This window comes from Musa acuminata, chromosome BXJ2-4 (genome assembly GCF_036884655.1).
Source record: "Musa acuminata AAA Group cultivar baxijiao chromosome BXJ2-4, Cavendish_Baxijiao_AAA, whole genome shotgun sequence".
Taxonomy (NCBI): domain Eukaryota; kingdom Viridiplantae; phylum Streptophyta; class Magnoliopsida; order Zingiberales; family Musaceae; genus Musa; species Musa acuminata.
The window spans coordinates 34,979,617-35,006,190 of NC_088341.1; the positions used below are offsets into that span (position 1 = coordinate 34,979,617).

At 39.4% G+C, this 26,574-nt stretch overlaps 2 protein-coding genes across 2 annotated transcripts; both read left to right on the forward strand.

Moving 5' to 3' along the window:
- The first annotated feature begins 959 nt into the window (after positions 1-959).
- LOC135610505 (oryzain alpha chain-like) lies at positions 960-4,708 on the forward strand. The gene is made up of 5 exons (XM_065105087.1): positions 960-1,566; positions 1,888-2,123; positions 2,224-2,364; positions 3,234-3,674; positions 4,361-4,708. The coding sequence occupies exons 1-5, from the start codon at positions 1,065-1,067 to the stop codon at positions 4,460-4,462; spliced, it is 1,422 nt and encodes a 473-aa protein (XP_064961159.1). The 5' UTR covers positions 960-1,064; the 3' UTR covers positions 4,463-4,708.
- A 2,846-nt stretch (positions 4,709-7,554) lies between these two features.
- On the forward strand, positions 7,555-26,520 carry LOC103981439 (kinesin-like protein KIN-4A). Its single transcript, XM_009398171.3, has 25 exons — positions 7,555-8,620; positions 9,968-10,114; positions 10,236-10,385; positions 11,873-12,126; positions 13,507-13,694; positions 13,786-13,910; positions 15,908-15,944; positions 18,518-18,609; positions 18,721-18,834; positions 19,262-19,372; positions 19,533-19,626; positions 19,752-19,867; positions 21,670-21,768; positions 21,856-21,969; positions 22,092-22,208; positions 22,295-22,375; positions 22,895-22,966; positions 23,860-23,953; positions 24,025-24,056; positions 24,149-24,246; positions 24,334-24,429; positions 24,560-24,781; positions 25,022-25,184; positions 25,731-25,889; positions 25,981-26,520. The coding sequence occupies exons 1-25, from the start codon at positions 8,504-8,506 to the stop codon at positions 26,173-26,175; spliced, it is 3,087 nt and encodes a 1,028-aa protein (XP_009396446.2). The 5' UTR covers positions 7,555-8,503; the 3' UTR covers positions 26,176-26,520.
- The last annotated feature ends 54 nt before the right edge of the window (positions 26,521-26,574 follow it).

Below are 26,574 nucleotides of genomic sequence, written 5' to 3' on the forward strand. Positions count from 1 at the left end.
TGGTACAAGTTACTGAGTCATTCATCTCCCATTGCCTTCATAATTGTCAAGTTCTCCTCTTTCTCCTCTCGGATCATCAATCTCAGGAAAAGGGAAAGAGGTTTAGGAGAAGGAGACAAACCATGGTAAGAGCTTCCCTTCCCTCTTCACTTGCATGGTCCATCATCCTATCCCCCGTCGATCGTGCCCCTTATGGTTGATGCTCTCGTCCATTGCCTTTCTCCTGGTATTCAGGATCATTGTACCATATTCACCCTTATCAACCTCTTTCCTCTCTCTCGAAGGCGATGATTATGATAAAATTGAGGATCTAGATGTTATGTGTGTAATTGATAAATGATATTTTTCATAAAACCATAACTCATAAAACCATAAAAGATTTTTTTTTTAAAAAAGCACCCTATATATAACTCATATTTGTATCTTTATATGCATAAAATATAATGATGTTGATGATTAACATAAGATAAGAGTATAATTTTCATGTATTCTTAAGGTAGTAAATGAATATATTATCCTCCCTTGGTGGGAGTGAAGCATCCCTAACTCATAATACCATAACAAGTCTAGACCAAGAGATACTCCTTATTTTCTTAAATCAGAGTATATTTCTGACCATCCTTTGGCACTTGATGTTATCATATTAGAGCTGACTGATTCCAAATCATATTATACTAAATCCTGCATTGTAATATTCAATTCAGTCCCACATCAACATGAAAATTTTTTGAAGTATTGTGATCCAAATTTATCTAGATAAACTAATATGTTAATTCAAATGTAAAATATTGATGAAACAAATGAAATTTACAAAAAGAAAAAAAAGATGAAGCATCTCTCATTTTTCTTTTGCCACCACTTTCTTCTAACTCTTGGATCATGTTGTTCTCTATCTGTCTTCAACTCTCCTCCCATAATTGATCCATTAAATACCTCCTTCCTTCCACCTTATTAGTCCAATACATAAAGAAGTAGACAACTGTCATCCGTTTACTCTCTATATTCCAAAAAGCCACGCTTGCAAACCCAAGCTTCGGCCTTGTCTGTGCCCGAGATCTCGCGTCATGGATGTCATCTCGAAGCCTTTCGTCGCTGTCGTCGTCCTCCTCCTCCTTGGCCTTGCCGCCTCCGCCGCCGCCGCCGCGCTGGACACGTCCATCGTTAGCTACGAGGCGAGGCGCCGGGTAGGAGGCTTGCGAAGGAGCGAGGAGGATGTGCGGCGGCTGTACGAGGAATGGATGGCGAAGCACCGGCGCTCGTACGACGCGGTCGGGGAGAAGGAGAAGCGGTTCGAGGTCTTCAAGGACAACCTCCGGTTCGTGGACGCCCACAACGCTGCCGCCGAAGCTGGTGGGCGCGGGTTCCACCTCGGGCTCAACCGCTTCGCCGACCTCACCAACGAGGAGTACCGGGCGGCGTACCTCGCCACCAGGCCCGCCGCCACTGCCGGGCGGAATCGAGTGGCGAGCCACCGGTACGTGCACCACGCCGGCGATGAGCTTCCGGCCTCTGTCGATTGGAGGGCGGAGGGGGCCGTCGCCGCCGTCAAGGACCAGGGTCGCTGCGGTTAGTCTCCTTTTGCTCTCCTCGAAAGGTTGTCGCACGCGGTCGAATTACGATCCTATTCATGTTGGATTTGTGGTTGACTTATGGTTCCCAACTCCCGTTGACACTGAGGTATGGTCAATAACATTTGGAGTTTAGCAATGTTTTCAATTGTATAAATGGAAGCGTTCGATCTATAGGATCCACATATCTTTATCTGCTTCGATTGGCTACAATCAGTAAATGCTAGTATTGACAAGTTCTATTTCTTGGGAGTGCATTCTTTGAGCATAACGATGAGCTGGTAGCTGGAAATTGATGCACTTGTTATTGTTGGCGAAGCAAGCGGCTGGGCATTCGCTACCATTGCTGCGGTCGAAGGCATAAACAAGATTGTTACTGGAGATCTGATAAGGCTATCGGAGCAGGAGCTCGTGGACTGCGATACAGCCTACAACCTGGGATGCAACGGTGGAATCGTGGACTATGCCTTTGCGTTCATCATCAGCAATGGTGGCATCGACACAGAGGACGACTACCCCTACAAGGGTCATGAGGACAAGTGCAATTGGCTCAGGGTATATTCCTCAGCCTTGGTCATGGTCACTTGGATGATGGATGCACAGAGAGAGGTTTATTACTATTGGTGGTGATTGGTTGATTATGCCCTCGTTGCAGAAAAATGCTAAGGCTGTCTCTATCGATGGATTTGAAGATGTCCCAACTAATGATGAGAAGGCCCTACTGAAGGCTGTTGCTAATCAGCCAGTCAGTGTTGCTATCGAGGCTGGTAGCAGGGAATTCCAACTGTACCGATCGGTAAGTACCCGGTATTTAAGTGGTTATTGGTGTGAGATTTAACCATTAGCTTGTTCTTAGATTGTCGCGGATTATGATGAACAACAACCTATATGGTGATAGTCTAAACAATGTTGTCAATAAGTGCTGAATGATCGATTCGAACTTCTATTGACCCCAAATGAAAATTACCTTCCATTTTTATTGGAAGAGGTTGAGTCAGATTGCTATGTACATATTTGTCAGATGCTACAAATGTAGTTGTATGTGCAATTTGCCATATACATCAAACTTATCACAACTGATACAAAATTAGGAAAAACATTGTACAAACCTAAGAGGCAGATACACTGCTTTACCCCGATTCATTTTATGTTACTTTCTATTTGTGGAAGATAGATGAGAGGCTCCCAGTTGCTATCTTTCTTAGGTTGGAGGTATGTGCTGCTTCTTTCTCTAACCATAGCTGTGCTCTTGTAAGTTACAATTTTGGTGTTTGAATTATATTATTTAATAGGACCATTAAGCATCAGAAATGTGATCTACTGCTTTCTCGGAAGATCGTGACGGTAAAAGAAATCTCATTTGAGATTTGGACAAAGCCTTAAAACTATGTCATGCATAGGAATCCGATGTATATCCAATGTAAATCTAATTATGATATTTGTTTTAACTTCCTCAAGGCATGCCCCCATGTTAGAAGAGATTGTAGCTGATACCTGATAATTGATAGTTTCATGTTATCTATTAAGGTTCGTCGATTCTATGAAATTCAAAGAGCTGTAGCCTTTGTTAATGTTTGCATTTAGCCGATTGGTGCACATTTACAACCATCTTTTTTTTGGTATATGATTATTGACCGTTCCAACATTTTTTTGCTCATGTACCAGGGGGTGTTCACAGGAAGATGCGGGACTGATCTGGATCATGGTGCTGTCATTGTGGGTTATGGGACAGATCATGGTAAAGACTATTGGATTGTGAGGAACTCATGGGGTGAGGACTGGGGCGAGGCAGGATATATCAGGATGGAGCGTAGTGTCAACACATCTGCTGGAAAGTGTGGTATTGCTATGCTACCATCTTACCCCACAAAGAAGGATCCAAAACATGGACCCTGTCATCCATCTTCGGTGAATCCACCAACTTCGTGTGATAGTCAGTACGCCTGCCTGTCAGGCACCACCTGCTGCTGCGTCTATGAGAATGGTCGCTACTGCTATGCCTGGGGATGCTGTCCTTCTGAAGCTGCTATCTGCTGCGAAGACCATTACAGCTGCTGCCCCCAGGACTACCCCTTTTGCAATGTTCAGGCGGGAACCTGTCAAATGGTAACTTCATGTTCCTCGATTCATTGTTCACAATCAATTAATTTTCTAATGTATGATCATCATCAAAGCAATTCAACCTGTCGGTTGTGATCTGACCTCATAAGTCTCTGATCTCAAAGCGTGGGTGACTTATGAACATAAGGGGCCGTATGTTGTAACTAGAAACTCATACCTGTGTGGAAAATTAGCTTAATCGTGGATCTAGGAACTGTTGCTATTGGTTTAGTATTATCCATAGCCACAAGTCATTGTAAATATTATGCTAGTTTTGCTGCATACCACGTGGTGCATCTAGCTGGTTGCACAACACATTTTTTTACATGCGTCCGAGCACATAGTTCTAACATGAAGAATGCTATATGATCTAGGTTTCTTCTTACCGAAATGGCTACTTCCACGATAGAATCATCGGTCTGTTTTGTGTCCGTTATTTAGTTCAATTCCCACAAACTATGCATCCATGGATATATCTTCTTCATACTTTTTCTAACATGCACCGATATGTCTTTGTAAGTTCATTCAATTCTTGAAGTGTTATTATAATTTTATCTGCATGGATGTCTTCTTCATAGTGGTTTCGTCAATTACGCGGATCCATCTCCGTAACGTACCAATTTTTCTTGAAGAAATTTTTTAGTGTTCTGTTTCCTATTTTATGCATATTTTTGGCTTCATTGAATGAACAGAGCAAGGACAATCCATTGGGAGTGAAGGCTCTGGCTAGCAGCCCTGCCACACCCTACTGGTGGAATTCGGGCATTGATGCAAGGAAATCATCCAATGAGTAGGCCTTCACGGCTAGGCGGTTCTCTGTGTGAAACCGCGAGTGAGATGTTTGCATGTTTATATGGTCGTCGTGAGAAATCTTATCGATAGATTTGAGGGTGATACGTCAGACAATTTTCTGTAATTATGTAAACCTCAATCTGTGGGTTTGCCTTTCGATGTGTCTTACATGAAATCCATACTCAGTGCCTGTTTAGCTCCAAAGTCAAGAAATGCCAATGATTCAATCACACTTCTTTTTCTTGTCATGGCAACGCATACGATTATTGCCACTGCTTCAGTTGCTTATGCTGCTCTTGATCAATTCACAGGTGGATCATGGCCACCTCCTAACCTATCAGTGTTAAACAGATTGGGAAGAGCTTCGAAGAACACTTTTGTTTTGTATGATACATGGGAATCATGCCGTGAAGCTTGCATAATTTTCCGCTGCAAACTCTATACCGGGATCACTCTTGATGGTATAACTTTGAGATCTAGCAAATACTTGAAGCATCCAAGCGTCACGGGTGGGATCACTCTTGATGAAGGCGCAGGAAATAAGAGAAACTAAGAGCTCGGTGACTCCATTCGAAGACAAAAAGGACCGCATCGGTGCTTTTGGCCTAACAGGAATGATACGGTAGCCATGTTGGAAAGATGGCACAAATCATCCGATGATTGAGAAAGCTATGAATGATGGTCTGAGACTGACACTCGAACGAGAAAGATCTGAACCATGGTGCTGAAACAGAGCGTAAAAGACTTGGCAGCTCTGCCAAAAGAGGGTGGATGTCCCATGCTGGCCTAATCCACTTCCGGGCCACCTCAAAGTACATGTTAGAGAAGCAGAGCATCAAGATAGGAGTCGAAGGTTCATCAACCGCATGCCTGGTGCTGTGGTGTGGTCAAAGTTATCGGCACATCGATGAGCTGCACTGGTCGAAGGTAGAAAAGCTAGCTGCCATCATCAAGACAAAGGGAATACAAGACATTAAATTCATAAAAAGGCAAAGGATTATTACATTAAATTCAGAAACCCTTGTACAGGGCAAATGATGGTGTTCTTGTGCATAATGTGTGAATGCTATGCCATCATTGGTGATCATATGTGGTTGTTGATTCACAGACTAGCTAGCTTTGCTAATAATCAATGATCTACATGAGGTGCATGATTAGCATAATTAATGAATTACTGAGATTGTTTTGTTAAGAAAGACACACTGATGTATGCATGGATGCTTCCCACGTATTGAACTCTGAACCTCTAATTTCTCTGTCTTTTGCCCACAGCACAACCTTAATTATTTAGATGCACAAGAGATGGTCATGGAGACAAAGAAATAGCTCGTTCCTTCTCTCACGACCTTCTGTTGGTCGGGTGTGTGCGAGAGAGAGGATAAAAGGAGCACAAGCAAGGTGATGAGAGAAGCCACGCTGCCTTCTTCTCCGCACCGAGATTCCAAATCACGTGTTCGTCTCTCTGTCTCTCCCTCTCTCCACGTTTGTTCAAGGTAGCTAAAAGACATCATGGAGTATCACTATGCCATCGAAAGACTAGAACAGCGACAACATGGACAGCAAGATGACTGCTTTGAGATGCTTCTGGCTTGTTTCCCGCGTGTTCTTCATTCTGTGAATCGTCTTACTGGTTGTGTTCTTGTGATGGGACAAAAGAATGACCTCTGTGTCACACAAAGATCATCGGATTAGCGAAGAGATTCGGTAGCACTTGGACTGACTTTATTGCACAAAAGGCACTGTAAAAGAAAAAGAAAGAAACCTTGATGGCTTTCGGCCAAAGCCATGATCACTGTTCACCTTACAGCCAATGGCTCCACCTTTTCCTCTCATTTTGCAGGTTTCTTGCAGAAGACATGGAGGGAGGCATCGTATTCCCATGAGATGCAACGACAATCAATGTTGACATGCCTCCTTGCTCATCTCACAGCCCACTCTCCCCCCCCCCCCTTTTTTCTATTTCAGAGGGGAAACTTGCCCCTGCATGCTCGCATGTGCGGTGGTGGGGATGAGTTCCCGGTTGGTGTTCCCCCTTTTATCTTTTTTTTCTGGGGCGAAGTGCTTTTCTTTGCGTCACCACCGGCAAGCTGTGCTGTTCTGTGCAGCTGGTCCATGCAATAAAGGATAGACAGAATGGTCATCTCCGCTTGTCATGAACAGGACGGACAACTACTCTCATACAAAACGCCTTGGATTTCCATCAAGCTTCAGAGTGTATGTAGCTAACGAAGAGCTTTTTAGAAAACGAAAGATGAATGGGAATGCTTCCTCGTTCGGTGGTACTGCACGCTTCAGGTGGTGCATCCAGATCCTCTGGTGTGGACATTTTCCCCATCAGAACATGGATTACGAGTGCAGCAGAGTGGATGAGTCGCCAAATGCATTTGAGCCATGTCCCGCAACAAGAACAAGGCCGGCTGTATTTGAGCCCCCCACCATTTACTTGTCCAGTACTGCGTCCTTCCTTCCTTCCTTCCTTCCGGTCCAGCTAACTGTGCCATTGGGTACAGCGCCAATGGTCCTCTGCTCGTCACGTCCAAGCCACATCAACATTTATAATGCCAAGAAGATAATACGATTGTTGTACATGCATGTCTCGATATTTCAATTAATCTACAGACAAAAGTTTAGATTCCTTAACGAGGAGAAGAAGAGCCACTCACTCACTCTCCGAGACACAGAAAATTTATTGGTTGGCCCAAACTCCCACCCAACTTTTGTTTATTGGCTTCCATGGAAGTAGGACAGAGCTGAGGCTGAAACCGAGGAATACATTACTGGTTTAGCTTGGGCACCTAGCAGAACCACAAAGCTTTCCATGTGATGTGATGCTTAGATTCTAAAATACCGCGTGAATCGAAGATAAAAGCTAGATGAATCTACTGTTTGGATTATTGTCAAGTTTAAAGTAGTAATTTTTGAGTTGTATCTTGTTTCACAAACCAAGTGGATGATAGAGCGATGGATATTTTGATTTGATGAGATGACAGAGTAAGATGATATCGAATGGGGATCATCCACTGGTTGAGAGGGCTTCGAGGAGAGAAGAATTGCTCGATCACATCTTTTTATCTCCCTTTTATCGATGTTGTTTCTGCTGTTGCTCTTTAGATCGAGGAGAGAAGAATTGCATCTGCTGTTGACCAACGGTGGCATCAAGAGGAGATGCCATGTCATTATTGTAGCAGCACAGCAAGTCTAATAAGTACACGAACGACACTTTTTGCTTGCAGCAGCAGCAGCGGAGGCCTGTCGATGTAGCAGTGACGGTGGTCGTCAGTCGTAATCACTGCCACTAATAATGTGTGCAGTGCATCACCCACCACCACGTCCACCACCACCTCCTCCTCCGAGCCGCTCTAAAAACCGTTAACTGTCCCCGGTTCGATCCCACCTCTTATTACCGCGAGAGAAAAAGGGTGTGTGGGAGAGAGGAGGACTCTGTAGTGAAGCTGTAGAAAGCATGATGATCCATGGCGGTCGTTGCCGCGACTACTGTCGTCGAGTCTCGACTTCGATTCCATCCTAATCTTTCTTCTGCTTCTGCTTCTTTCTCTCTCACAAACCGTCGTTTCTCTCTCTTTCTTCCTTTCCACTTTTCCTTGGGGCATTCGTTCATTCCTCTTCGTTTGAGCCCCTGTTCTTGAGAGCAATAAAGGGGCAACCTTGTTCGCTGCTAACGCTCGTAGGTTCTGGAGAGGGAGAGGGGAGCCTTGATCGCTGCAACTTTCTTGGAAGTGGGTTGTTGAGGAAGTCGCAGGTTTTGTGGTCTTCTTGAACCGACCCCCTCCTCTCGGCAGTAAGGAAACGACCTTCGTCGCCGTTGGTCGTGGTGGGTTCTTGAGAACGTCGCAAATCTTGTGGCCTTCTTGAACCGTCCCCGCGCCTTGTTCTTGAGAAAGAGTACAGTTGTGTTCTTGAGGAAGTCGCAGGGTCTCGTGGCCTTCTTGAATCCTCGCTGCCTTGTTCTCGAGGGAAAGAGGAACCTCGTTTGCCGCATTTCGATCGCTGGTTTTGGTGTGGGTTCTCGAGGAAAGGTCGGGATGGAGAACGGTGAGCATTGTTGCGTCAAGGTCGCCGTCCACATCCGGCCGCTCGTCGGGGACGAGCGGCTGCAGAATTGCAAGGAGTGTGTCACCGTCGTCCCTGGGAAGCCGCAGGTTCTTGCTTCTTGGTCTTCTGAATCAAATTTCTGTTAGATCGATTTCTTGTCGTCATTGGACGGTTTGATAACAAAGGTGTTCTCGGTCATTGTTGGATCATCTGCCAGCAATTTTTCAGCCAACTAGGTTGGAGATCTAATGTGCTTCTGATTCCAGCTTATGAATAAGCCTTTTGAATCATCATGTCGTTCCTGTATTCTTGGATCAGAATCCCCTCCTCTCAATATGTGGCTTTGGTTTTTGTGTTGTTTCTTTAATTATGACTTTTCTTTGTCATTACTTGTAATTATAGTTGTTTCTTTTTCTTGTTTTCCTGGATGATTGTCATGGAAAATGACTGAGATCTTTCTCTTTTCTGTGAAGATATAGGGCAGTTCTGTCACAATTAGGTCTTATTATCTGCCCTGTTATTCTTGTTTAAGCTCGCTTATCTTCAGCGGTGTCACCCATTTCTCATGTTATTCCTGCTATTGTAGTGCGATATCCTGTTTCATGTGGTTAAGTGACATGATGCCTACACTCCCCTTTGCATATCTATTTCTGTGCATGTGCAAGGGTTTCAACATTCCTAGGGTTGATCCTGTTCTGGTCCTTTTCATCACAAATTTCTGTGCTTAATAGATTTGACTTGTTTTCCGAGCTTCGACGGTAATGATCTGGCATTTGTTTTTTTTTTTTTCTCTTGTTGCTTTAGCACTATTGTATCTTAGGGAGTCCCATCAAGATCTTTATCGATCATTGGCCCATTTGCGGATTGTACAGTTCCATATCCAGTTCTCCACTATTCTGTTTAGATTTATGACTCATATGCAAACTATTTTCGGTTGATTTGCTATAGTTGATGTTCTGTTTCCTCCAAGAACTTTGTTTTCTCATTGCTACAAAAATTTCAAGTTCTCGACTCTTGAATCACATAGGGAAGACCCAAAAAGGCTTTCTTTCAGGTCAATTATAAATCAATGCAGTTTGTGTAGGTTTGCATTCTGAGGACATTTACATGATCAACAATGAAGGTTAGTTTAATTTGCATTTTCGAGGGGTGGGGGTCCTAAGCGGCAGTACAGAGAGTGGAGGGGGATCCCATTTCCGTTGGAGCGAATCTAGGGGATTTTTGCCTGTTTAGTTATGATAAATCTGAAGAAACTGGGTGCTTGAATCAGCAAAGGAACATGATCCAATCATAACTAATACTTAATACAACATGGAAACCAAAAGAACTTTTGCTGCTATTTTTAGAAAACAAATCACAGAGTTTTCTTATCTATGACTGAGTTTTCCAAAGTCATATTGCAACCTGTACTTTCCAATCAAAGTTAATCTTCATCAAATGCATTTGATATGCAGGTGCAAATAGGAACCCATTCTTTTACCTTCGATCATGTCTACGGGGGTACGGGTTCTCCAACATCAGCCATGTTTGAAGAATGTGTTGCTTCACTGGTTGATGGTTTGTTTCAAGGATATAATGCTACTGTTCTCGCATATGGCCAGGTTAAGTAGTAGTGTCTTACTCTTAGGCTACTTTTTGTTTTACTTGACGGATGAAATAACATTTTATATGATGTATGCTTCAAAATTCTTTTTATCATCTGACATCTATGATGTGCCACAGACGGGGTCAGGGAAGACATACACCATGGGGACTGGATGCAGAGATGGTTCCCATACTGGGATTATCCCACTAGTTATGAATGCACTATTTAGCAAGATTGATGCCTTGAAGCATCAAGTGGAATTCCAATTGCGTGTCTCATATATTGAGGTAAAAACTACTCTTTCTTTAAACTAGTTTCTCTTTTTGAATACAAGAGCAAATAGGATAGACTGTTAAAGGAGTTAGATTGTGGAAGAGTACAGAAAAAATAAAAATCTGAGAGAAGAGAAAGGGCCAGAAGCCAGACAGAGATTTTATTTTGACAGAAAACATCTCACTTGCTGTTCTCTTTTGATTGTCAGCTATGCTAATTTTTTTATCTTAATGCACTAAACTTCCTCCAGTTCTGCCTCAATTAGGTTTTCTACATATTGGGATTTCTAAAATTTATCTAAATAAACTCTTGATGTTTTAGATGTTGGAGCTCTATAGTCTATATAATATCAAAAAAATATATACCTGGACCATTTTAAGATATATAGAAAAGTCAAAATCATTCAGAAATATTTGGATCGCCGCACACTTCCTCTAGAACCGTCAAAAACTAGTCTCAATTCTGGATTGAACCTACTGCTGGAGTTAATTAATCGTTTAGCCAATTATATTTGCAAACACCTTAAATAGATTTTAATGATGGGCCGTTTAATAGTTGATAATATGCTAGCTGCGAGTGTGATAGAATCTGCTTAAATTATTTGTTTTTGCTAGCAGTTAATCCTTTATAGCAGTTAGGTTATGTAATTTAAGGTTAAACAAGGTTAACATCTGATGGCTTTACATTACACATTCTGACTAGGCACTATCTTGTTCTTAAGCTCAGGCTCACCACAAATCGTGAAGTAATGGGCGTTTACCTAGCTTCTTAGTAAACCTTACTTTTATGGTGTGCAAAGTGGAAACTGAAATGGTTTATGTCGATATCCATGTGAAAGAATTAATTGATGCTGAATTTATTTAGGGATTAAAATTTCTTGTTCAACATCGGAGCTTTAATACTTTGGACTTCTAGTTTTTAGAGGCCCAAGCTTGCTAAATTATCTCTCATAGTAGACATTCTAAGACCAATAACCCCTTCGAAACACATGTAATCAGATACCAGTGAGTCATTAGATCTGCTGTGAATGCTCGCTAATGATTTTACGTCCTTGTTGGTGCTATATTGGGAACAATATCTGTCCCGTCCCTTTGTAAGACATTACCAAACATGAATTTGGGTAGTCCCAACTCCACTCCCAAATGTTCTTCTGATCCTCATCTTATGTGATTGTTCATTGTATTGTTCACTTCACTTGTACACACAATTTTTTGTTATTATTCTAGTTTGAGCAAGAAGTTAACTTTGTTGTTAAATGGATGTTATTTGGAATTATGAATTGTCTGTAAAGATGCCATATTTATGTTACATTTATCATGGGTATGTTTCATGATTTCAACTGCTCACTTTTTGGCAACATCATCTGTCATCATAAGCTCACCCTCAGACTCTTAGCTTTTTCATATATATGAATTAGTTTGATGGTGTTGCACTTGTTATTATTGCAGTTGTAAAAGCATACTATCATCTAATGCCGAGAACATAATTTTTGGTTGTGAAGATTTTGAAGGAAGAAGTGAGAGACTTGCTAGATTCTGCAACTGTTGGCAAACTTGAGGCTTGTAATGGACAAGTAGGGAAGGCGGCAATACCTGGGAAACCTCCTGTATATATACGTGAGGGTTCAAACGGTGTAATAACACTTTCTGGGTCCACTGAAATTGATGTTAGCACTCGAAAGGAAATGACTGGATGTCTAGAGCAAGGTTCATCGAATCGTGCAACTGGAAGCACAAACATGAACAACCAGTCAAGGTTTGGACCATATGCTATGTTATGTTCTCGAAAACTAAAGTGCCTTTTAAATTTAATCCAGTCCTTCTTGAATACTTCTTGTATTACTTTGCTAATTTTTCACAGGATCTTTTTGTATCAGTACCATATATAAATGCCATACTATTAAAAACGAATTCTAGCACAATCCTGCCCATTTGGTGTTCCTGATTCTTCTTTCTTTTGAAAGAAAAGCAGAACTTCTATTGATTACTGAAAGTTAAACATCCAAATTTTGGTATCGACTGCCAGCCAAAAACAACACCCCACGAGAATACATTGTTTTGCCCCCTTCCCCCAGCTAGCTAGTCTATGCTATGCGCCATTACATTGCATTCTCTGGACAAATGTAGGAAGCTGTTTATGTTGACCTCACTAGCCAACATCATAATGTCTTTGTACAAACACTTCAGGTACCAAGGTACCTGATCGATTTTGCCCAAAAAGTTTGTCCATTCCAATGAGTCAGTATGGTGCACAATATTCTGCTAGCCTTCCTCCTTGGTCCTGTATGGTGCTCCCCGAATGGCCATGCTTTCTGCTTGAATGGGGCTGTTAGCCTTGACTCCAGCACTCCCTGCTGCCACCAGCTAACGTTTGCCGTTTTTGGCAACACAACCTGTAAACGCAGCAGCCAAAGGAGGACTAAAAGAGTCATCACATTCGATTATTAGGCACTGCCTAATGTTACATTCATGTCTCCTAAAAGGGACTGAAGAAGATCACCCCTCAGAGTTCAGCTGGGCCCTTAAGAAATCATAAGTGGTGGCTGCCACCTTCTTATAAGGGTCTCCGCCCTGACCTGGTGGTTGCGTTAGTGGCATTCATTATGGTTTCACCAAAGTTGGCACAGGGAGTTGTCAATAACTGTTCGGAATAGCTCCTCCTCTCCAGGATGGCTGGTACTACCTCTGTCCAGCCAGCTCCAGTTATACCAGTCCTCTATATCATTGATATCCAGATTAGAACATTCCCATTGTCTCACCCATAGCTGTCTAGCAAATCTGCACTCAAAAAATAAATGTATTGGAGACTCATCACAGCATTTGCGGACAGGACAGGCAATAACCTTTTGATTTGGTACTAGCTTATCCTTCTAGTTTCGTACTATTGAGAATCAAATTATTGTTGACATAGTATTGACTTTTAAATGTGAATGGAAGCAGTATGTTCTTTTCAATAAATCCATGGTAGTTTTGCTCCAAAATCGCTCAAGAACAATTAAAATATCGGGGTGGATTTGTCCCTTTCATTTCATCATCTTCAAAGATTCTTGATGCAAGAGATGCAGAAATTTCTAGTGATATAATTGAAATTGTGTGATTCTCTCAATAACATTTATGTAATTTCATCCTGGAATAGTCGTTCCCATGCCATCTTCACAATCACATTGGAGCAGATGCGCAAACTTGGCCCAATTTCCACTGCTGACAGTGCTCCTATTGGGGATATAACTGATGATTATCTTTGTGCAAAGCTCCATTTGGTAGATCTTGCTGGATCAGAGCGTGCTAAGAGAACAGGTTCAGATGGTCTCCGATTTAAAGAAGGTACCTAACTGGGCCCTTGATGCATTATTGCCTATGATCACTTTTAGATTTATGCAAATTACTCTTGATATCATCTGCTTGCTTACTCCAGGGGTTCATATCAACAAGGGTCTCTTAGCTCTTGGCAATGTCATAAGTGCTCTTGGAGATGAGAAAAAGCGTAAAGAAGGTGCCCATGTTCCTTATCGTGATAGCAAACTTACTCGACTCTTGCAGGTTCTGTAATGTTCTTCGGTTCTTCCCATGATGCATTTAACCAATTCAACATAAGAATATGTACGCAACATGCATCTGATATCTTCATTCGGTTAATCAACATTTCTATGATGTTCATAAACTAATTTTAAGAAAATTTAGATATATGAAAATAAGAAATGAGCATTAGGTTGTTGTATGTTTAGGTTTGAATGAAGCAATAATTAAACTGTAGGTAGGATATAAAATGCAGTTATTCTAGTTTGTAATCCAATCATAAAAACGATCAACCTTTATTGTAGATCATAGTTAGATACCATTTGGACCTGTAGCTAGTATGGCTTCTCTTTGCAATAATGGTATAGACATTGTAACTCTGAGCTGATCATAAAGTTACTCAGAACTTGCTGGGCAAGCTGTCCTACATGACATATTTGTAATATGATCCTAATTTTTATTGGCACCAATAGGTACAACTGAGGTAACTTCCATGAAAAGGGAAGTTACATAGGTTGGATTGCAAAAGCAGATGCTTGGTTGTACAATAGTTTAATGAGGAAACAAGGGGAAGGTATTAGTTGGATGTTTGACTTCTGAAAATCTGAAGCCTAAATTTGATACCCATTTTAGAACAAATTGTTCAAGTTAGCAGGTGAAGTTATGGTATGAGAAGCACAAAAAACATTAATAGTTTAATTTGGTCTCCAAAAAATGATCCTAATCTCTAGTAACAGTAAGAATTTCAAAGTGCCTTCAAGTTTTAAAGTATTGTTTTGCTTCTGGATGGTATCGTACCATACCTGATCAGTATCCCAACACTCAGTATAGGTTGGTACTGCCCAGACCAAAGAGAAGGAGAAAAGAGGAGGGGAAGAGGTGAAGAGGAAGAAGAAGATGATGATGATGAAGAGGATGTGATTATGTATATCAGAGGAGTGACCCAGGGAGGCAGAGGTGATGGCCTCAATATGTTGAGGAAGTGGTGTGGCAGCAACGAGTTGAGGTGGATGCTGAGATAGCAGCGGTGGAGGTGGAAGCTGTGCGGAGGTTGAGACAGTTATCAATAACTTTTAGCTGCTGTTGAAAGCTATATCGTTGAGCTATATAGCTATCAACAACTTTTAGTTGCTGTTGAAACATATAGCTCATATTTTTGCATTTATTTTATTATTAATTTATTCAATGATACTGGATGGTACATGCCGGTATATTGTCCTAGTACCATACTCAAATCTGATAGGTTATAAAAAGTAGTATCAGACTGCGATTTAAATTCTTGGTGGAAAGAATATTTTTCCTGACAACTTCAACGTATTAATCACAAACTTCTCTGGTTAGGTCTCATTCAATATTTTCTAGTTATCACTTAATAGAAGATGCCAAAATAGGCTAACAATTAGTACATGTTGCCAATAGTTATTTGGTAATTGGTATAAAATTAACCTTCTTTTTTGTAGAATTTTTGGATTATTATTGGTAGGCTTCTTCTACATGATAATTCTCTCCCAACCTTTTTATGCTTAAACCATAATATGCTGCAGGCTTTTAGTTGTCCAATATGACACTACCACATCCGAATGGAAATAATGTTGAAGCAATAACAAGAATATTTCTAGTGGAACGTCTTTCATAATCACTAGGAAGATATTTCTTTAATAGATTGAGGGATGAATAATTCGACTCATTTACATTACAGATCATGAATGTTTGGAATCCATATTATGCAAGAAGACATTGCTTTTTCTAATTTGAGTGGAAGGGTGAACTCGTATATGTGATTTATAAAGTGTAGTCATCTTTAGTACCACTTTTGTTGCCACTTTTCTATTTGATTCTTCTCGACATTTTTTGTGCATTTGCAGTTGGGCCTTTGCCAATGGCTTTTAGTATACTCTTTTCCAAATTTTTTGTGTTGAAGCAATTCATCTTTCTGAATTTTGGAAACTTCTCTATGTAGTTTCACTGGCATTCACAAGGAAATTTCCTTCTATAACTATTTTCTACTTTAATTTTGACAGGACTCTCTTGGTGGAAATAGCAGGACTGTAATGATAGGTAACGTATCTAATAGTCCTAAGAGGTTTTCTTTAATCTGATGCTTCGCCACAAGTTATTACTGAATTGTGACTCTTGTATTGATGCGCCTTATTGGATACATTTTGTTGTTTGGAGATGGCAGGAACAATCACTTGTTTTTACTGCAGATATTATATATTCTATTAGCAGAGTGGAATGATAGGTGATTTGCCCTCCTATTGCTGAACAGATCGTGGTGCTGATATGACCCAACCCAGTGTGGACTCATCATTGACCACATTGGCACGTAAATGAAAGGACTTTTGATGTGTACCAAGCAACTACGAGAAGAGTCATTCCTCTCTATGTTGGTAGATGTCCATTTTGGTGGTTGTGCCATGTGCCACCCACAATATATTACTCTGTAAGAGGAGATAATTGTTACTAACTCATCTACCAGTAATATTGTGGGATAAGTTGGAATGGTCTTCAGCCCCTAGATTGTTATTTGTGCCCAAAAATATTCACAATCAGACAGCTTAATAATCTTGTTCCCATAAAAGGTCAGCTAGAAGGTAAGGTCCGGAACCCCTATGTGTTTTAGCCAACGTTCGTCATACCGTAGCATACCGCTCGGTATGGGCGGTTTGTACCGATCTAACAGAAGACCGATATGAGTGGTACATTGGTACGCTTCCATATACCATGTGTCAGTACGCTTAGTATGACTTGGTACATACCATACCGACAATTGGTCGGCATACCAATACGGACCGGTAAGACGAACAATGGTTTAGCTACCATTTGTTTGCCCTCTTTACTCTTGCTTCAGCTGACTTACCAAAGCATTTGAGTGACTTGTGCTGATGGCTCTAAAAATCCTTAGGTCCTTTTGCCTTGCTGGAGCTTTACATGTATCATAATTTTGTCACTTCTGTATCACTTCCAGATCAACATTCGATTCTTGATAGCAAATAACAACTCTTGAAAACCCCTGCAGCAATTGCTCAACATTTTTGTCTCTTGCATCAAGTGGTTGTCATGACATGTGGTCACCAAATAAAGACTAGTTTTCTATGTGCAAATGCATGATCTTAGATGTGTCAACTTTATGGGCTACTGGAACTACACTTTCAACTAGTGTGCATGGGAGAAATTGTTACATCTATGTCATTATGCCTAGTTGTGGGGTGTCTGTTGGTCTATGGTCATGTGGCAGAATAGAGAAGGCAGTAGGGACATTTCCACCTAACCTTCATCATACTGTGATAATAGTATGATTGGTTGTTCGGAATTTGTCAATATAATCCAATGATATGATTATATCTACATACTCTTTTCTTTCTTTATGTTATGATTCAACACCTCCAGAAACAAAATGCTTGATCTGTAAAAGAGTAAGGGTTTTTTTTCTTCGGCAAATTGGAAAACAAGTATGCAGTTGCTTAGTCCCACATTGGTTTGAAGAGTTATCTTAGGCATAACAAAGTGTGAAAACAATGTATTAGCTTGCAGTGAATCACTTAACTAAACATATGACGTTTTACAGATTTTAATGACGATTTTAATGACGGCAAAAGATTCATATAGCCGACCCGAAATAGTTGAGACTTACGGCTTTATTGTTGTTGTTATTGTTGAATCACTTGTAGTTTCTTACATGATATTGCTAAATATAGTAACTCCTTTTTTAATTTAATGTTATATCATTTTGCTAGTTAATTCCCGAACACAAGAAAAAGAGGAGTATTGCATTGCAACTGACCCTTGTTAAATTAGTATGGAATTGGTATTACGGACAGTTTACCAACTTGTGCCACATGGTATCACTTAAATAGTACATATAAAATAAGTACCAATTGTCAATAGTTCCCTATAAGGTCCAATACTGGTCCTTGGTCAGAAAATACTAATAAGTACATCTTAGTGCAATAGGAACCTTGACAAAGATAAGAATATTGAAATGAATGTCCACAATAATTACTGAAAATGATTCCAGAATAGTTAAAAGTTAGTTCTAGCCAAGGTTCGCCATACCGCGATATACTACTCGGTATGGGCGGTATGTACCGGTTTAATAGGAGACTGGTACAAGCAGTACATCGATATATCCCCATGCATCATATGTCGGTGTGCTCGGTACAGTTCGATATATACCATACCAACAGTTTGTCGGTATACCAGTATGGACCGGAAAGGCGAACCATGGTTCTAACAACTCATAAAAGAGGAAAACCTTTCAAAAAGGTCTGGAGTTGAATTGGAATGGAAGGTGAGGCAGTTCAAATTAGAGATTGAAGGGGTGAGAGAGAGGACTTGATTACAAATAATTAACAAAGAAAGTGATGATCCTCAAATTGTGCAGGTATTGCCATAAATGATAGGGAAGGATCCATGTACCTGATACTGTATAGTTTGGAACTGCTTATTGTTTGTTGTTGAGTATATTGGTAAAATAACACATCATATCTTTCATATCACATTATCATTTTTACATGATGATTGCAATGCACATGAACATCATCTAAAGAATATTAGTTTGTAGCATCAGATCTTTCTCCTATGATTCTAAAGCTGAGGATTCTAATTTCTGTTGTCTTTAATTCTTCCAGCCTGTATCAGCCCAGCTGATATCAATGCAGAGGAAACACTCAACACATTGAAGTATGCTAACCGTGCTCGCAATATTGAGAATAAGCCCATTGTGAGATTATGACTTTGGTGATATCTTGCAGAGATCATTATCCTTTGTTAGAAATGAGATTCGTTTTTCTCTGCATGCAAGTGCTTTCCTTATCTTGTGAATTCTTACCAGGTCAACAGGAACCCAATATCAGATGAGATTCTAAGGATGCACCAACATATCGAATACTTGCAAGCAGAGCTAGCCTGTTCTCGTGGTGTAGGAACTGAATCTGATGAAGTCCAGGTAACATTTTCCTTCTGCTCAGCGTTCATTACCATTGGTCACTAATTGGCCCCTTAGACATAAGCATACAATGACTTGCATAGTGTCACTATAGTTGATTCTCTTTCATGTTATATTGGATTGTTCATGGACCATAAGCTTGAATTTAGAATGTTTCCTGAAAAAAGGCTCGAGAGAGGTTTTAGGCCGTCAAGTTGATTGTCATCCCTTTGAGCAAGCACCCGCATGACCGTTCCGAAAAGAATGTGTGCAATTGCCTAGTAGGACATCTAAGTACAAGACAATGCAACAAATGAGCAGATTCCTTCTGTGGATCAACCAGCTATATTTTGGCCTCTGTGCTTGTCTTTATATTATGCTTGTTATAACATTATATAAGTATTTTTTGATGTTCTCTCTATAAGCTCTGTGTGCTTTTGTTCTGTAGACTCTTAAAGAGAGAATCTCTTGGCTGGAAGCTACCAATGAAGATCTTTGTAGGAAACTCTGCGAGTACCACGGTCAACAAGCTAGTGAGCATTTCGAAAGAGATTTTCAAGTATATGAGCCAGAACCTTGCTCTTTTTACCTTTTTACCCTTTAAATTTGGCTTATTAGCAACTGATTATACTCTGACTGAGTGGGGCCAATAATCTTTCAATTGTGGAGTTTTGTCAATTTGATAAATGGGATAATGGCATTCTTAATTATGGTTTCAGAAAGGTAGAACCTGCTTTGTGAAAGCAGAAGGGCTGAAGAGGAGCTTGCAAAGCACAGAAAGCTTACATTTCCAGCTGGCTAAGAACCTCGGAGGCAATTCTTTTCACACACTTTGTGATGACAGTCTTAACTCTTCACTATTTTGCAATCCTATTATATATTCTTAAATATTTATTGTGTTCTACAACTTCATAACCTAAATGTCGCTGTGCCAGCAGGTGATAGTTCGAAGGAATTTGATGAAGAAATAGCCAAAGAATGGGAATACGAAATGTTGCAAGACTCCATGGGCAAGGAGTTGAATGAGTTAAATAGGCAACTGGAGCAGAAAGAGGTGATACAAACTTCCACTAAATCTTGTAATAATGCATGCTTTCTTGTCAATTCTAAAGAAACTTATGTACAAGTTATAGTAGTCCCTGTCATGTATTACTAGATTATTTATGTATGCTTATATAGTATGCACGTGTCAAAATTTATCACTCAGATTATAGAATTAAATGTTCATCTGATTAGATTGCAGAAAGAATTTGCAACCAAATGGTTGTGTTTCTTTATAAATATAAATGCAACAACCTTTCTTTTTTAGAAAAAAAAAGAAAAAATGGTTTCTGTTTATGTACTTTAAGAAACATCGTTGTGAGCCTTAGATATGTGGGTGAATGATGTTTCAAGTGGTTTGATATGGCCATGTAGATGCTAGTAGAGTCAGCCATCAAGGTTTTACAAATCAGCTTTGTTTTGGTTTTAGACAGGTTTAAAGTTATCCTTTTCAGGCATTTTCAGTTTTCCCACTTGCAATTTCATGTTTTTCAGTTATTCAAATAAAAAATTCAGAGAAAAGTCAATGCTTCATGCTTAAACATTTTGACTAATCTGAATTTTGAATTATAGTTTGTTAGATTGGTGCTGAAATAAGCATGATTTCAGTAACTAGAGTGCTTAATAATGTTTTCGGAAAAGAAAAACACATTTTTAAAAATGTGTCATTTTGAATTCTCAATCGAGGTTTTGAATCTCGGTTTGGTACCAATGTTGGCTCTTGGATGGATTGATATGACATTGGTACGGTTGGACATTCCATATGTCGGTACCCCCCGGTCGCTTGGCATGGATTCACCTAAAGAAGGGGAGAAAAAGGTGGGGGAGAAGACATACATGGAGGTGGAGGAGGAGGTAGTAGTGGTGATACGTACCGGTAGGAGGAGGCAATGGCAATGCAGGTGGGAAGAGGAGGAGAAAAAAGGAGAGAGAGAGAGAGAGAGAGAGAGCTTGATGGGTACCGGTAGGAGGAGGCAATGGCAATGTAGGTGGGAAGAGGAGGAGAAAAAAGGAGAGAGAGAGAGAGAGAGAGAGCTTGATGGGTTAATTGGCCTATCAACTTCGTTTGGCCCAAACCACTGGCCAAAATGTTTAAGCTAAGGTTGATAATAATATTATGCTCATCAGATCCTTATAAGTCAATCTTAGTCTTGCTCACTTTTGATGGAGGACTAATCAGAGTGTTTCAATATTACCCACTCAAGGATTTAATATCCTCGTCAAGGCTCAGCATAGCCCAAATCAAATCCTAGCATGGTGCATGTGAGGCGTAGCCCAATGGTGGCTCCACGCTGTGACGAGTCCTTTGATTTTATCCACTAGTAGCACTTTCCTACTCGAGCTCTCTCACCATGCCCAAATACTATGTCAACTCTGACATCAAATGTCATAACCTGGGCCTGATGGGCTAACTGACCTATCAACTTCGTTTGGCCCAAACCACTAGCCCAAACACTTAGTGCTTTCAGATAAGAGCTCATTCCTCAAAGGGTATAAAAGACCAGCAAGGTTCTCCAGAAATTTTCTTGCTAGCTGCTTTGTCTTTCAATTTTAATTACTATTGGGCTGTTCCATCCATGTGTAGCTTAACTAAGACATAAGGATGGGTGGAGTCAATATTGAATTATTGACAACATGATATTGTTTGTGATTTTCTTTTTCTTTCTTGTATATCGATTTCAATCTCTAACTTGTATCAAATATGTTTTAGCTTCCTCTATCAAATGTTCATTTGGATAATTCAGTACAATTCAACAATTTCTTGAGTTCTCTATATAAAGAGTGTCTAGCTGACAACTTTTTTTATGTCTGCAGTCTGAGATGAAAACTTTTGGGGGATATGACACTCTTGTTCTCAAGCAACACTTTGGAAAGAAGCTCATGGAGCTTGAGGAAGAAAAAAGAACAGTGCAGGTTGATTAGATTTTCTTCAGTGCAACATACACAGATTTTTGAGTTTCTGCTTTTCTTTATCCATGCAACTAATGAGGAGTATTTCAGCAAGAGAGAGACAGGCTGTTATCTGAAGTGGAAAACCTTTCTGCTAACTCTGATGGACAAATGCACAAATTGCCAGATGACTACCTGCAGAAATTAAAGACCCTAGAAGCACAGGTGACTTTTTTTTCCTTGATTTTTTACCATAGGTTTTTTAATAGCTTTTCAGCCAAACTATATTATATTTCTTCTTTTTATCCCATTTTCTAGACTTCATTTTTGCCAAATTATTCTTACAGATTATAAATCTCAAGAAGAAACAAGAGAACCAAGTTCAACTTCTAAAGCAAAAGCAAAGGAGTGATGAAGCAGCAAAGAAGCTGCAAGATGAAATACAATTCATTAAGGCTCAGAAGGTTGTTCTTTCAACTAAATATCTTCTATCACCATTCAAATCCATTCTGGTTCTTTTGTTTGGCACTGATACTGTTTCATTCTGCAGGTTCAATTGCAACATAAGATAAAACAAGAGGCAGAACAGTTTCGGCAGTGGAAGGCTTCTCGTGAGAAGGAACTTCTACAGGTATTTTTTCAGTGGCATGCATTATGCTCTTTAGGATTCGTGTTAGTAAAGCAAAGAAAATCTATTAAATTGTTTTAGTTGCAGCATATCTCATTTAAGTTATCTATTTTTCCTTTTGTTGGAAGTTGGAACTACATTCTTCTACTTTATCATTCGTAAGAAAACATTACTCTTATCAGAGCTAAAATGCCACTATGTTGTCATGCATTTGGATGTTAACTTTTATCATGATATTGCTTTATTTAAAGGAAACATCAACTTGCATAGCATAAGGAAAATTTTCTTTTGGATAGTATGCCAACAAATAGCCTAAATTTATACATCCTTTTCTAGTCATCTAGCACAATCAATTAGCTTGGCGATCATGTTATTGCATTTTTTCTCATGCATTATAAATTCATAATCTAACCTTTTGTTATAAAAGTAAGTTATTTGTGTCTTTTAGGTTATTACATTCTTCTGTATAATTTTTTCTGGATTATAAATTTGAGTTTCATTTTGATGCACTGGCTCAAGCAGTTAAGGAAAGAGGGAAGGAGAAATGAGTATGAACGCCGGAAACTGCAAGCATTAAATCAGCGACAAAAAATGGTAGAATGTTTCTCTGAAGGGAGTCCTTTGTATGCTTTTTTTTTTTCTTAAGTTCATGCTAAGATTGAAGTTTGATTAGTTATGTTTTAATATACTGAGATATTGTTCAGTGTTAGCCTGTCTGCATGTGGATTTTATGTAGTTCTATTCTTCTGTTTTAAGACATACTGTGTGGCTATTATATCTGCTCTACTCATAAAGTGAATTTACTGGTTCATTTTAAACAATGGAGCTTACAATTGTTAGTCATACTACTAGCTCTTTGGATATTGGTCTTTTTTACAATTAGTTGTCAAATCATGTCCAACAGATATGCAATATAATAAGCTGAACAGTGGGTTGACTTGAGAAAAACATGATGTTTAAGCTCTCAAAATGTATAGTGCATTTAGGAGGAAAAAGAAGATTCTTCGTAATATTTTTTTCAAATGGACAAGGTGGTAGATCTTCCTAATTTCACATTGTTGTTGATGTTTAAGCTTTCAAACCCTTTGATATCTATAATACAACATGACACATGCATTTGTTTGGTTCTTAAGTAAATAATTTTATAGATGCATTCAACAAAAAAAAAAAGTTCATTTTTTATTACTGAATGCACCCTGCACAGAACATGGTGCAAACTCTGATAATTCAATTGCTGTTTGATTATAGTTCTTATATATTAGCCATGATGTTATTGAACTTCTCTATTAATAGCCTTCCACTTGTATTTGATTGTATTGTGATTATTTTTTTACCAATAAGAAATTGGATCATCTACTCATTCTTTTTCTTATTACTGGGCATATTCATCTTGATCTGCATATTCATTGAAAACATTGCTACAATTATTTTTTTGCAATCGGAGCAGTTTGTATGATATTCATTCAGGTAATTTTTCATTCCTGCAGGTTCTTCAGAGGAAGACAGAAGAGGCTGCAATGGCTACCAAGAAGTTGAAAGAGTTGCTAGAAGCTCGAAAATCCTCAGCACGAGAAAACCCTGGTATATGAATTTTGAATTTACCTTGCAACCTGCACAAAACTTCTATTCTTAGTCATTCTTATATTTTCCAGTCATTGCTATTGGTAATTCGGCAATAATTCAGGTACGCAATTCAGATCTTTACCTACATTCATTTAATTCAGTCTATAATTATAAATACAGTTAGAACATAAAGACTCGAATCTTAAACTTCAGATCAATGAGAAGTCCTTGCAACAGTGGCTTGATCATGAGGTTGAAGTTTTGGTACATATGCATGAAGTTAGGGATGAATATGAGAAACAAAGTCAAATGTACGTAAATGGATGCTATTTTTATCTTTTAATTCCACTTTTGTATCATGTTATTTTTCCTGATCAAATCCTTTAGCCTTTCTTCAGGAGATCGACCTTGGCAGAGGAGCTTTCTTTTTTTAAGCAAGAGGAAGCTTTGTCTGGGAGTGCTAGTCCTCCAAGAGGAAAGAACGGAAGTTCTAGGTAGATAATTTGTAGGCCTTATAGCATTTAATATACATGTATATGGTATCCTTCTATAGTAACAATAGGAATAATTTATTTGAGAAATTGGTGATCTAGTTCTCTATATTAATATTTTCATCCTTATCAGGTTATCGTCTATGATCCCTAATGCACGATTAGCGAGAATTGCTTCACTAGAGAACATGGTGACCATCTCATCGAATACACTTATAGCAATGGCTTCCCAGCTTTCGGAGGCGGAGGAACGTGAACATACATTTGCAGGACGTGGAAGGTGGAACCAATTGAGGTCCATAGGAGATGCAAAGTGCCTGCTCCAGTACATGTTTAATGTTGCTGCAGATGCAAGGTTGTTATATTATATTTAACTAGCAATGCAAATCACGATATTTTTTTTTATTCGAGTGATCTATTGAACAGAGAGTACCATCTGAATCTGAAAACTTTTGGTTTTTGTTAAGTTAAAAAATCTGGCAAATAAATGGAAAATGCTGGCTAAACTTCAGAAAAAAAAACACTTAATTGACGTCTATGTTAATTTCTTAGGATGAATTTAACAGTGTGATATTGATTTCATTTGTGGAAACAGATGCCAACTAAGGGAGAAGGAACTTCATATCAAAGAACTAAAAGAGCAATTGAATGAGCTCATCGGTCTTCTTCGACACAGTGAAGCACAGAGAAAAGAAATGGAGAAAGAGCAAAAATTGAGAGAGCATGCTATTGCAATTGCACTAGCCACATCATCTCCGGTAAGATCATATTGATGTTTGGTGACACCATAATAGCACAACCTTAAAAGATCATGTGTTGCAACTAAGGTTGTGACCATCAAACATATCCTGGATTATGAACTATGAAAAGATGACCGAGGCCTGAAGGTGAATTGAATGGTAGACATTGAACTTGTCAATTCAATACGAGGACCTGTCTACCTAATATTTTTTTTGTTCAGATTAAGATCAATTATTAGATTTGTGCACACTATCGGGCGATATTGTTTCACACCCAATTCTACAGCATTAATGGATCCAATATGAGGATCCATGCTTAGAATGTTGAGTTGGATTATGATACGGATGTCTGATTATCAGTAGGTCCCATTGTCATCCTTTTCTAAGAGTGGTTCAACAAATATATTGTGTGCTTTCAGGAGAAACTTTTCATGTTTAATTGCAGACTGTATTAGTTTTTTTAGGCAATGGTTCGTCAATGCATAGTGGTAGCGATATCTAATCTCTCGATACACAAAGTTGCAATATCTAATCTCTGTAACTTCTTGGTTTATTCATTTCCAGATGAATTCAAATGGTTCACTGAAGCATTGCATAGATGAAACGGGAACCCCTCTGTCTCCTATAGCAGTTCCAGCACAGAAACAACTGAAGTACACTGCTGGCATCGTAAGTAGCCCCGGCAATGGGACTGCAGCATTTAACAATCACCCAATGAAGAAGGTACACACTCACTCACTCACTGCTCTTGATAGAGTTGCAGCCTTGGATCGTTTTGGTTAAGAAAAAGGTTTTTAATTTTTGACATCATCAGATGGTCCCGATCGGGCATTTATCGATGGGGAAGAAACTGGCAGTCATAGCACAAGGAGGAAAGCTTTGGAGATGGAAAAGAAGTCATCATCAGTGGCTGCTGCAATTCAAGTGGAAATGGCAGAAACCATGGAGATTGTCCGAGTGGATCCGTCATAGTGATGAAACACTAACGAGGGCTACGAGGCCTCGTTAATGTCATCAGATGATCCCCATCCTCCTCTTCGGAATATAATGTGATACAAAAGAGCACAATTAATGTCAGAACCAAATCAACCCATAACAACAGCACAATTAATTCTCGAGTTTTCCACCTACCTAACAACAAAATAGTGAGTTTTCCACCTAATATCTTTATTGGCCTGGAACATGAAGATTTTTATTGGCCAGGATCTTGAGCTGAATTGACAGATGAAGTTGGAGTTGGTTGTGATGGGTGTGATTTTTGTTTAGAAAGTATTTTTTTGTTTTGTCTGTTTCTTCGTGTAAGCACATACATTTGATTACAGTGTTTTATGTCTGATATCCATGATATACCAATAATTAATTGTGGAGTTTCTTTTTTTATCTATAAAATACTTGCTATTATTACATA

What these genes read in the sequence shown, in the direction of transcription:
- LOC135610505 (XM_065105087.1), top strand. Translation starts at nt 1,065, where the DNA reads ATGGATGTCATCTCGAAGCCTTTCGTCGCTGTCGTCGTCCTCCTCCTC. An exon ending in CAAGGACCAGGGTCGCTGCG is followed by an intron (nt 1,567 to 1,887) that starts GTTAGTCTCCTT and finishes TTGTTGGCGAAG; the next exon opens with CAAGCGGCTGGGCATTCGCT. An exon ending in ACAAGTGCAATTGGCTCAGG is followed by an intron (nt 2,124 to 2,223) that starts GTATATTCCTCA and finishes CCCTCGTTGCAG; the next exon opens with AAAAATGCTAAGGCTGTCTC.
- LOC103981439 (XM_009398171.3), top strand. Translation starts at nt 8,504, where the DNA reads ATGGAGAACGGTGAGCATTGTTGCGTCAAGGTCGCCGTCCACATCCGG. An exon ending in AACTTACTCGACTCTTGCAG is followed by an intron (nt 13,911 to 15,907) that starts GTTCTGTAATGT and finishes TAATTTTGACAG; the next exon opens with GACTCTCTTGGTGGAAATAG. An exon ending in TATGAGAAACAAAGTCAAAT is followed by an intron (nt 24,247 to 24,333) that starts GTACGTAAATGG and finishes GCCTTTCTTCAG; the next exon opens with GAGATCGACCTTGGCAGAGG.